The sequence below is a fragment of the Pelodiscus sinensis genome, chromosome 18, assembly GCF_049634645.1.
Source record: "Pelodiscus sinensis isolate JC-2024 chromosome 18, ASM4963464v1, whole genome shotgun sequence".
Lineage (NCBI taxonomy): Eukaryota > Metazoa > Chordata > Testudines > Trionychidae > Pelodiscus > Pelodiscus sinensis.
In genome coordinates, this window is record NC_134728.1 from 22,161,318 (window position 1) to 22,173,545 (window position 12,228).

At 45.3% G+C, this 12,228-nt stretch overlaps 1 protein-coding gene across 10 annotated transcripts in view; it reads right to left on the reverse strand.

Annotated features, from left to right (window-relative positions):
• EYA2 (EYA transcriptional coactivator and phosphatase 2) overlaps positions 1–12,228 on the reverse strand; it is a 171,722-nt gene that overhangs the window by 60,155 nt on the left and 99,339 nt on the right. For all 10 annotated transcript variants that reach the window (XM_075901579.1, XM_075901580.1, XM_075901583.1 and 7 more), the window contains one exon: positions 5,111–5,178. In XM_075901579.1, coding sequence (XP_075757694.1) covers positions 5,111–5,178 — 68 coding nt within the window. The remainder of the gene's footprint in view (positions 1–5,110; positions 5,179–12,228) is intronic.

Consider the following 12,228-nt stretch of genomic DNA (forward strand, 5'->3'; position numbering starts at 1 on the left):
CAGTGGCTGGGAGTGCTTTTGGGCAGCTTCATTTGCTCTGCCAGCTGCGACCCTTTCTGAATAAGAATGACCTAGCCATGGTGATTCATGCTTGTCACATCCCAATCGGACAACTGCACTGCACTCTATGTGGTGCTGTCTTTGAAGAGTCTTCAGATACTTCAGCTCATCCAGAATGTGCCCACTCAAGTTTTAACCAACACCCACTATACAGAGCACATTATGCCGGTGGTCCAGCAGCTGCACTGGCTTCTGGTTTGATTATGGGAACCATTCACAGTCCTGGTTATGACCTCTGAAGCCCTAAACAGTTTGGGACCGGGGTACTTGAAGGACCATCTCCTCCTGTACGAACCTGCCAGGGATTAAGATCAGCTGGGGAGGTTCTGCTCCGTGTTCCTCCATTTATGGAGACAGGGCTGACATCTACGCAGAGCAGGGCCTTCTGAGCTTTTGCTCCCAAGCTATGGAATTCTCTCCCCTGAGACATTCGCCAGGGCCTTAATCCCAACACACCTCACTGGAACTCAATTCCCGAGAAACATTTTAAGCAATCTTGGGCCAGATTTAGCTCAACCTGAAGTTAATGGGAAATGTCCACTGACTGACTAGGAGCTGGATCAGACCCATCACAAAAACATCACAAGCCCTTCTGCTGAGTTCAGCATACAGCATGTTTCTAGGATCTCAGTGACAAGGCCTCTCCACGAGGGAGGAATGTATTAAACACTATTTACTGCACTCTAGCATTTAATAAGACATATAGATTAATGAAAAGGACAGCATCAAGGCCAGGAGGTGTAAATTAATACCTTCCAGCTGTGTTTTGCTTTTCAGGAGCAAACATGCCCTTCATAGCCTCCCTCCATTCTGCCTATCTGTTCTTTCTGTGTGAAGAGGATTGATATTCAAATACACAAGATTTCTCCTTTCTGGGCACTTCAAAACACGATTTTTTTTGCAGCGGATATAAATTTGAGTTCCTAATCTATCACCATCAGTGGACCTGAATAGAGAGACAGAGGAATTGGCGTACCTTCATAGTGGGGATACAGGGGTCAGTGACCCCCTAGAACACTGGGCTGGTCACTGGGAGTGTGTTTGACTGTTAATCACTGCTGTAGCCTTCATCTTGGGAGGTTGATGAGGATTCAAGAGTCAGGGAAAGCAATTTAAAACACTCCTTTTATTCAATTAAACAATGGTTTTGCTTTGGGTATTTCAGCCCTGGAAAAATAACTCACAAGTTGAAGGTAGGGTAAATATATTTCCCTGTATGGAATAAGGACACCTGCTAAAATTACTTATTCAAGCGAAGTCAATGGCAATCAGACAGAACTGTGCAGTACACATATTCAAATTAACATGAAGTTGACAAACACTATTAAAAAGAAAAACTGCGTTGTAGGATTTTTAAAGTTTATCTTATCTGTAAGGCTTTAGAGTTCACATGGGAGGGTGACATACCTCCTCCATAAATGGGGAGAGGTCTCTCTCCTCTCACACAGGGCGAGGGACTGATCAGCCAACCCTCCCTACCCAGCGCTCTTCAACCTCTGTGCCTGGTTGGCCCCCTGCATGGACCGACCCCTCCTGGTATCTGGCACTTCATCTTCCTGAGACAACATGCTCTCCTCCCGAGATTTCTGATAGGGTTCATACTGGAATGTGACCAGCAGCAGCCTTTCAGCACTGTGCAGGAGGGAAGGAACAGGAGCTGCTTTCAGATACAGAGGAGAGGAAGAGATGACCTGTCCTGTGTCTTTACAGAGCTCATCTCTTCCTGCCTACAGAATGCTGAAAGGCAGCTAATACTCCAGGCTGTTGCTGGCCACGGACCTAACCCAGCTGCTTCCTGTTCACCAACTACAGCACAGGCAGAAAGGGTTAAGCCCTATGAATGCATAGTGCACCAGGGCCCAGGGAACCCAACTGTAGAGGCTTCAGCAGCCACAAAGTGTAGCCTAGGGTTGCCACGTGTCCGGTATTGAACTGGACAGTTCGGTGTTTTCACCTCCTGTGTGGTAAAAAAATTCAGAAAATACCAGACACCTAAAATGTGTACTTTCTGATTTTTTTCCAGGCCAGGAGGCGAAAATCTTAGGCTGTCCGGCTCAATATGGAGGCAGCCTGGCAACCTTAGTGCTTACTGGGTTCCGCAGGGGAAATGTCCAGCACCGCGCAGGGAGGCAAGATGGCAGGCGGCCTCCAGTAGTCTGTTAAGGCCAAGAAGCCTCACCACACGTTTCTTACAGGGGCTACACTGTGGGTTCTGGGGTTTTTTTTGTTGTTGTTTTTGGTGCTTAACAACTCTTGGGGTCCTTTTTTTTTTAGTTCGGTATGTTTTCTGAAACCACCTGGCAACTCACTCTAGCCAGAGGGGTGGCATGGCCAGGACAGGGTGCTTAGAGGACAGAGTAGGGCCTAGGGTGGGCAAAGAGGGTAGTAGGCCCCTACCCAGGAAGCTACTGTGGAACCTGCAGGTTGAGGGTGGAAACAGCCTGGAAATTGCCTTCACCCCTGCCACTCCAGAGCCTGCATGCAGCAGGAGCTGAGCTGATGGACCGGCAGAAGGAATGGCCTGGTTTACTCTGCCATCAGCCTGGCACACCCATCCCCATTATCAGCCACTGGACCTCCTTATTCACCACTGATAAGCAGGTGGCTGGTAAGCAGTGATCTCAATGAGCAGGACCTACTGTAGAAAAGAGGGCACAATTTGTTCATTTAAAAAAAAAAAAGGTCAAAACAGCTGCAGGAGGCCCAAATACAGGATTGTCCCTTAAATGGAACATCTGCTCAGCCTAGCTGAAGGTAGCTTCCCAAGAATTTTTTAAGCTTTAAGTCTGTGCCCATTTTTAGCTTCTTTGTGACATATAGCGAAAGCCTGAAAGGCGGATTTGTTTTAAATATTGGTCTTTTCTTCCCCAGAGGATTGTGAAACCTGTCCCCTGGTTGTTGTGCAGGACAACTTAGGAGTCTCAGATGTATCTTGTGAGCTTTCACTGTTTTTAATGGAAGAAGTAGGACACTGAACTTTTCACAAAAAGGCTCTCTCAGAAATGTTCATGAGCTATTGATAGTGCTGCCAGGTGGTTTAACAAAAAATACCAAACACCCCCCCCTCCAAAAAAAAAAAAAAAAAAAAAAAAAAACATTGGGAAAAAAGTCTGTCAAGGAAAAAAAAAGGGGGGGGAAGAGACCAAAGTTATTAAGCAAAAGTTGCACCAGTCCCTCCAGTTTGGGCCCACACACTAACTCCCAATGCACCCACCCCTCCCCCTGAGCCAGGCTCCCCAGATTCCCCATCCCAATGCACTCACCCCTGCCTCAGACCCAGGCCCCCCCCCCGCACTATCCCCCAATCTCAGTTCACTCACCCCTCCCCCTGAGCCAAGCATCCCCAGCTCCGGGAGCACCCCATCCCAATAAAATCCACCCCCTGCAGAGCCAGGCACTGGAGGAACGGGACAGCCGGGTAAGTTAATCTTACTTTTAAAGTGGCTGCTCCTGCTGCCCAGCCCAGCTGCCTCGGCTCACACTGTGTAGAGGGAGGCATCATGGGTCTCTGCTGGTCACGTGGGCCAGAGCAGCGTGCGCTCCGCTCCCACCCCAGCTCAGCGCCTCCTTAGGGTGGCGCCTGGCAAGTGCCCCCTACTGCCCCACTTCGCTACGACTCTGCCACCCTCCTCACTCCCCCGCCAGACTTGGCAGGGGAAAATTGTCCCTGCCGGGCTTCCATCCAAGGGAAACAGGAAATACCAGACATTTCACATGTCTGGTATTTTCTGTTTGTTTTTTTAACTGGACGGATCCTGCAAATACCAGACTGTCCGGGTGAATATCGGACACCTGACAACCTTAGATATTTATTTTAAATGGGTGTTCCCTCTAAACTGCTCAGGGCTGACTGACTGGGCAGGGCTGATTAATCCCCTGTGAAGCTGTGCGGCCATGCAGCTTAGAGGGAACACTGGTATTAACTGGAAATCCCTCCCTGCCTCCCTCAACTAATGGTGGTTCAGTGTGATGTGATAATTCCATTTGTTCTCAATCACCAGAGAACAAATCACCTCAGGGGAAAACAGACCTGAGCTTCCAATACAGAATGAAGCAGAAAAGAAAACTAAAGCTTCTGGAGAGGACATTGGCTGCCAACCTGACCTGCTCAAGACAATGTCTTCATGTTTGGTCCAGTCAAACTGAGCAACTGGCTATTAAGCAGCCTGAATGTTCATAGTCTTAGTGGGCCTTATATAACCTACACACAAACACACACACCCTATGTATAAAGTGCCAACAAATGGGAAGTGTGAAGCTCCCTGACAGGTGTACATTCAAATAAGGAGAAGTACCGATGACTCAGATAGCTCACTATTCACCAGGGTCTGCATACGACACTTTCAGATTGTTTAATCGTATTTATTATTTAAAGCAAAGGAAAGGGTGCAAAGAGGGAGCTCTCTGTAGACAATGGAAGCTATAATGCGACACCATGGGCTCCCCGTAAGAATTCTGAAATGCATTCAGCATTGCTACCCAACTATGGCCCGAATCAGAGAATGCCAGCAGAGAGAGATGCAGTTTAGCGGGGTTCTGTTGCAAAGATCTCTGCTGAGCCAATGCTGTGCATGTATGTATCCATTTATTTAAAACAAGGGAGGCCAGATGTTAGGTATCCAGGGAAATAGATGGTGACTAACTACATATATTATTAGTTTCCTTAAATATATGTGAGCATTGTGGTAGTCTCTCCGACCTGGAAGATTTCTAAGGCCAGGTCTATAGTAGGGGAGAATGTTGACGTAAGATATGCAACTCCTGTTACAAGAAAAGCATGGCTGAAGACAACATACCTTAAGTTGAATTTCTGCGGCATCCCCATTGTGAGAGGTTGACAGAAGAAACTCTCCTGTAGACTTCCTTTACTCCTTGCAATCTCGTAGAATACCGGGGTCGACGGGGCACTGCCATCCATGTTCAATTTATCAGGTCCTTATCAGACCCATTAAGTCAAGCCCCAGAAGTTCAATCCCCAGAGCATTGATTTTGAGGAAAGTATAGACAAGGCCCAAGTGTTTAAAATAAGGGCTATTGTAAGTAACTGTACCTGATGCACAGTGCTGAATCCTGCAGAATTGGTCAGGCCATTGGCTCCTTGGTAAATCCCTGATGTGCCTGTAGAAAATAAATATCACATCGACAGTCACACACCAGTAGGAATAATACATTTATCCTACCATACAGTAAATAAGTCTAGAAAGCTTGGGAATTACTATTAAAGGCAGGATTTGGGCCACTTCTGATTTCAAAGATAACCACAAAATCCACTTAAAAAAATATGTAATGGAGCCAGGAAGCAGATGTACACTGAAGTGGGAACACTTGGATAAGAACAAGTTTGCAATATGGGTCCTTGTTTTGTGCAACATGATTTGTACTCTTCAAGAAACATCAGAACAGAACTTTCAAAACGCTTTCCTAATGGTGTCTCTAGATTTTACATCTTCTCATCCACGCAATGTCCCACAATTGTACATCCCATCAGTTATTTGTGCAAACAAAGACTTAGGGTGCAAGCCAAATGCTCCGCAAATGTGTGTCTTGGTAAACCAAGTACACAGGCAGTTTGAAAATTTGGCGCTATGCACCTCTTTTCAGGGTTAGCATCTCTTTGCCAAGGTTCTGGGAAAACAGGGATTGGAAACATTGAACTGCTTAGTCCTCGTTATTAGGGGGAGAGATGAATGCCTCATGTCACTCTTGCATGGTTTCCTCTGGTTGATATTTACATCTTCCAGGGGTGGGGAGGGAGGAAGAGCTACTACATCTGCAATGCAGGGTGTTGTGTGCAGAAGACTCAGAATTCAGCTCAAGGATGGAAGGTGGAATTGGTTGTGGTGCAGAAACAGAATATCCTAGAGCTTCCCATCTTCTAGATTCTGCCACCTGGAGATGTCTGGAGTGTTGTTTTAACTGCAAAGTCTTAGCTTCAAGAATTCTCTGGAAAACTCCTCTTCCTTCACCTTATGTGGAGTAACAATAGCTCAGAAATATGTGATTTGTTCCCTAATTGAACAATTCTGTTTCTAAGCTCCCCTCCTACGTAGTACAGAGCAGAAATCCAAAAAACACACAGTGCCCCATCTTGATGGAAACTTTGACAGAGCCAGCCTCCAGAAAGCATTGGATTTTGTGACCCATTATCTGTGGCAGCCTCACCTCCATATTAAGGATGAAAACAGCTGTACTCTGCAAGTGAGTGACTTTGTGCTCCTGCCAGGTTGTCACTATGGCCCTTGGCTAGGCATAATTTCATCAGCTCTTTATTTTATTAGACTAGAATCTGAGGAGTCTAATTGCAGATACGCATAAGAGCATCATTTTTTGAACTCCGGCTAGTGCTATGTGAATTGCTCTCTTTTTTTGTTAGGATATTTATGCCCAGTGTTGCTCTACCCAGAAGTTGGAAACAAATGCCTCTCAATGTCTTCATGCGGTCTCCTTTCTCCAAAGATCAGCTTGTTTGTTTTTATTTTAAGACCTTAGATTAGCTGAGGAATGGACAGCTGAACAAACCACAGCCCACCAAGTGTAGTCACAAAAGCACATGCAGTGAGAAATAAATCTCATGCCAAAAAGAAACAAGGAGGAGGATCTGCCTCCAGAACTAATTTGTCTCCACATGTAGCCTTTAAAAGCCTTACCCCCCCCACCCCCCAAAAAAAGTGGGAAGCAGAGGGGAAAGGAGGAAGGATGAGTTGATCAAGAGCTAACGTTTTCTTCCAATGAAATCCCCTGCAAAATTCCACCCTCTGCCAACCCACATTATTCCACATATACGACAGATGGTTCAGATGCTGGAGAAATACATCAGAGAACCTGCAGGTATTAATATCTTTGTTGTTGTTTTCTAGTGAAACAGGCCTATGCAGAAAGAATGTCTGTGAGTAAATCCAAATCTGAGGCTACCTCTACACTGAGTTTTTGCAGCAGAAGATATGCTAATGAGTCACGACATCATCAGCATATTTTCTGCCTTTTCTTTTTGCACAAGGCGTTTTTGCGCAAAAAGAAGCAGTGTACCCGCTTCCGTTTTGCGCAAAAAAACTCTGGGAGAGTCATAAGGATCTTGTGCAAAATGGGGTTTTTGCGCAAAACGGAAGTGGCTCCGCTGCTTCTTTTTGTGCAAAAACCCCTTGCTCAAAAAGCAGCAGCAGAAAATATGCTAATGATGTTGTGACTCATGCTAATGAGTCCCTCATTAGCATATTTTCTGCCCAAAAACTCTCAGTGTAGACAAATCCTGAGAGATTAACAGGCCAGGCCTGGTTTTTAAACAAGCAATGCCGGTAATTGCATGGGTCCTTGAATACATTCTGTGGTTCAGATCTCAGTTTGTGTAAATGCTCCATGTTCACTGAAGTCCACGGCTGAGGATCTGAGCCAGAGAGTCATGCCCTGGTGGCATTAGAAGAAGAGATGTCACATGAGCAGATTTCACCTGCAACTGGTGGTTTTGGAGGACCATGGCAACTTGCTGCCCAATCCTTCCCTCTCAAAATGGTCAAGCCAACCCTCCTCCAGCAGCTTGGCAGAGTATTTCTATACTTTCGCACAGCACCCTGAGCTAGACATTCATCCCACTCTCCGTTGTGTCATTTCTTCCTTGCACATTTTTATTTTAAATGTCTTAATACTAAACAGGATGAACAGATTCCCCTTGAGTCTCTCTGAGCAGTGTGTGAAGGAGAGTAATTGAGTCCCGATGCTTATAGGCAAATAAAACTTTCACAGAGCCCAGAACAGCTCTTGCACACCAGAACTCAAAACAATACACAAGGGAATTTCTGATCTTCCTAAACTGTCATCTTAAAATGATCCATCATCCTTTATTAAAGCTGTCAAGAGGGGGATGAGTTAGCTCAAGGGACCCATGGTCTATGTGTAAATTGTGACGAGAACATGTTTATTGCTGTGCTACTTACAGATAATACCGCGTTCTCCTGTTTTCCAAACCATTAGAGGTAATTATATAAAACTCAAAATGTAATATGGGAATGAACTTGCCCTGAACTTTGCACCTGCTGTATAACCAAAGGGTGTGGGGGGGGAGGCGAAATTGCAGGGGTAGTGTGTGGGAGAGCTGAGCTTCATGGCCTTCAATCGCATTCAAGACCAGATTCTACCATATGGATTTCACTACTCCAAAAACAATATAGTGCAAAAATAAAAGTGTTAGAGAGTTAATGTCTCTCAGGAAATTTCAGCTCACGACAACTAAAATATTCTGCACACAAACATATTTTAGCAATCTCTCTTCCCAGACATGTGCAATGGTACTCTCTCTCCCTATGGGATTTTAAAAGGAAAGACTTGGAAGAAAAAACCACCTTTCTAATTCTGTAATGTTCTCCTTCAGTGAATTTAGTGAAGGCCGAAAGAGGCTAGACTGACAAACTGGAGAAATGAATGCAGGGAACAGGCAATGCACACTTCCCACACACATACACTGCCTTCCAACAGTGGGTCCCAACCCTGACTAGAAGCATCCACCTCTTGGAGATTGGAGTTCAGTCAATACTCAGCATCTTTGCTCTGACTGCGAGTCCCTGCCAATTGTGGGAGATGCAGAATTGACTCCTGTCTGCTGGGAACCGGACCAAGACACACTGTCTTATTGCACATTTGCCACCAAATAGATATTCACTTGGTAACGTCTTTCAGTTGACGAGCTGGATTTGAACCAGCAACTTAGCTCTGTATTCCATTCCTAAAATCTTGCACTTGGTTGTCTTAATTAGACCAAAGTTAACCATCTTGTTCCTGCTCCTATCGTGTATCACACTGTCCAGGTAAAACACCAGCTGTGTGCTCTGCAAATGCCAACTGAGCACAGCCTTCTCCTAATACCCTGCAATAGCGGCTGCCAAAAGAGCTGGCTCCAACAGAATATACACCTGGCAATGCTTTTGTGCCAACAATAAACCTATAATCAAAACTTCCATGCTGCTCATTCACAATAAAAAACTTGAAATTTATGGAATGGCCAATTCTCAAAGATTTGGATTACAATTTTTTGTCATATTTAATTTCAACTTGGTTCAGTATTACCCTGTCTTCTCCTGCACTGTCATAGTGCCTCATGGGAGTTGTAGTTCAAATAACTCCTCATTCCATTCTCTTCTCTTCCCTGGACAGACTACCTGTCCCATGATTTTTTTGGGGGGGATGGTTTTCACCCTGCTTAAACTGTTGTGCTGTACATGGAAGATGTAGTCTAGCCAGAGAACTCAGCCCAGCAAAGAGACAGGAAGCAACAAGCACAAGGCACTGCAACATTCAGGAGAACACAGACGAATGTTGACCTAATCCAAAATATTTTGTTTCAGTTTTTTCAAACTGAAAACTGAAAAAAAAAATTAAAATAAAAAAATTTGCTGCAAACAGTTTCAATATTGTGGAAACATTTTCTACTACCGAAAAACAAAACAAAAATCAAATCAAAACAAAAGAAACAAACAAAAAAACGCCACAAACCAGAACATTCTCCATGAGTTCTAACGAGTTTGACACTATCAAACGAGACCTACCCATTAGCAAGTACCTTTCTTCCCCTCCTTTTGTTTCCTGTCATCTGTCTGTTGATGCCAAATGCTTTCTCAGGTAGTAGGTTGTGCTCTGATAACCAGCAATGGCCTCTAGAAGCTTCTGAAAAGTTTAGTTTGTAGATGGTGGGGAGGGAGGGAGAGCGGTTTCTTAGAGTCTTTGAGACATGTCCTATATTTGGAATGCCCAGGCTCTCATCACTCAACTGATGCTGCCCTGTTGTGTAAGGCTATTGCTTTCAGATGCTCCTAGTGGATGGCATAGTATCTCCCAAGCTTGACTTAATGGCAATTGACTGATCTTTAATAGAGTATGAGAAAGTAACAGCGATGGGCCAAAATAAAATAGCCAGAGCCAAAGCCCCCTCAGTTGTGGGGACTTCAGCCAAAGTTGTGTAAAACTTGAGCCAAACGCTGTAGCTCCAGCTAGGGTTGCCAGATGGTTTAACCAAAAATACTGAACTCCACCCCTGGAAACAACAACAACACACCAAGACAAAAATTCTGGTGAGAAAAAAGAAGGGGGAGACCAAAGTTGTTGAGGGGGGAAAAAAAAAACCTAGCATGGCCCCTTTAAAAGGAGGCTTTTTTTTGCCGGCGGCCATCTTGTTTTTCTGCTCCAGCTATAAGACAGCTCCCCTGTGGAACCAGGTAAGCGAGAGGGGAGACAGTAGGGAGGCCCGGGGGCTGGACCCGGTTGCTGAGTGTGTTGTAGGGTTGCCAGGTGTCTGGTATTTTCACCTCCTGGCAGGGGGAAAGCATCAGAAAATACTGGACATTTTTAGGTGTCCAGTATTTTTTGAAAATTTTTACCGGACAGGAGCCGAAAATACCGGACTGTCCGTGTCAATACCGGACACCTGGCAACCCTAGCTCCAGCCGATCTATAAGTACCACCAAAAAGTGGCACTTCTAGAAGTTATATTAAAACATCAAAGCTTTCCTAGGATGACTCAGTCTTCAAGTACCTGATTTACTGAGGTCTAGGATTGCTATATGGTGGAAGAAGGGAGCAATACCACAAGTCATGTTGTATGCCGAAATCCTCAGCCATTCCTAATAATATTACTACGCTAACACTGAAACATGAATAACTGAGTAAACATTTATTCAGTACTTCCCCCTAATTTTCAGAGATTCTCTCTTGCCTAATGGATGCATTTACTGTATCATGAATGTGTGAACAAGCAACATTTATCTATCTTGCTGGGTCCATGTCACCCAGCTTGCATTCAGACTCCCCATTTTAAAAATCAGAAACTCAGCCCACCATCTCTCCCTTGGCATCTTCGCCATATGGAGTGTAGTTCACATCTGTGTTCAATCAAATCAGTTGCTAAATGTCACAATGCCCTCATTCACAGGTCGCTTAAAGAACATTTAGCTGGTAATAAAACAATCTGGATTCTAAAGGAGAACAGTTCTTCAGACACGCTATGCAGTAAATGTTCCTTCAGAGTCCATATACCACAAGCACACACAAATGGGAAGTCACCACACAACAGCTGTGCATGCTCTGTAAAAACAAGAACAACAAACCGATTCTGCATAGATCCTGTTTCATAGTTTCTTGTGATGGGGAGAAGAGGGATGCATTGGAGTGTACAAGGTCAACACTCAAAGTGAAACGTTAATGAATTTATGAATGTTATGGACTATCTGTCAGAGTAAATGGGTTCCCCTTACCAATCCTCCACTTTAAAAAAAAAATTAAAGTAGATTTTTAAAATGTTTGCCATATATCAGATACAATTTCATTTGTGCCTGAGGCAGCCTGTAACAGCAAGTAACTGCTAGGAAAAAGTTGTCATGCTGAGCATTCAAGCCCCAAGTGGACAGGGTAACTTGCAGGCCTAGCAGGTGTCCTGTACCTAATGCGGCTCTCACGCATGCACAACTCCCCCCACGTTCCCACAGACTGAATGTCAGGCATGCAGCTGGACTGCAGAAAGAGTCTACACTTGGGGCTGCTGTGGCACCAGCTGAGCACTGGCACACAAGTGGCTTCTGTCTTGCTGCACCGCTTATACAAAACAAGTGGGGAAAGGGCAGCTGGGCAGGCAGCCAAGTGGCAGGGACAGGTGGCAAGGAGGACCAAGTGCTGGCCCCAGACTCCCTCCCACAACAACCAATTTGCAGCATTCAGCAGGTCCAAGATTCCACCCAGCCTCCAGTCACCCCACCCAGCTATCCCCATCTTCCCAGGAAGCCCCACAGACCCAGCTGTCCACGACTTTTCGCCCTCCCATTCAGCTGCCTCCCTAGACATCCCCACAAACTCCACCTACTTCTTCCCAGTTTCCCCTAACACCCTGAACAACTCCCCAAACTTAACTAGACACAGATCCCTCCTATAATCACTACTCCCAGTCACTGAGCTCATCTCTTTTTTCCCCTGCCCTGCTAACAGTCACAAATCCATCCTCCCCGCCCCCCCCAAACCTAACTCCTTAGAGCTATCTGCCAGCCCTCATGGATGTTACCACAAGTCCTGTCCTCTGAAAGCTCTCAGCAATGCCCACCTAATCCCCAGACATCCTTCAGCATCTGCCACAGCTGCCAGCTTTTGTCCTTCCCCCACCAGCATCTGGAGTAGGGCACAATGACCTTAAGCTAAAGT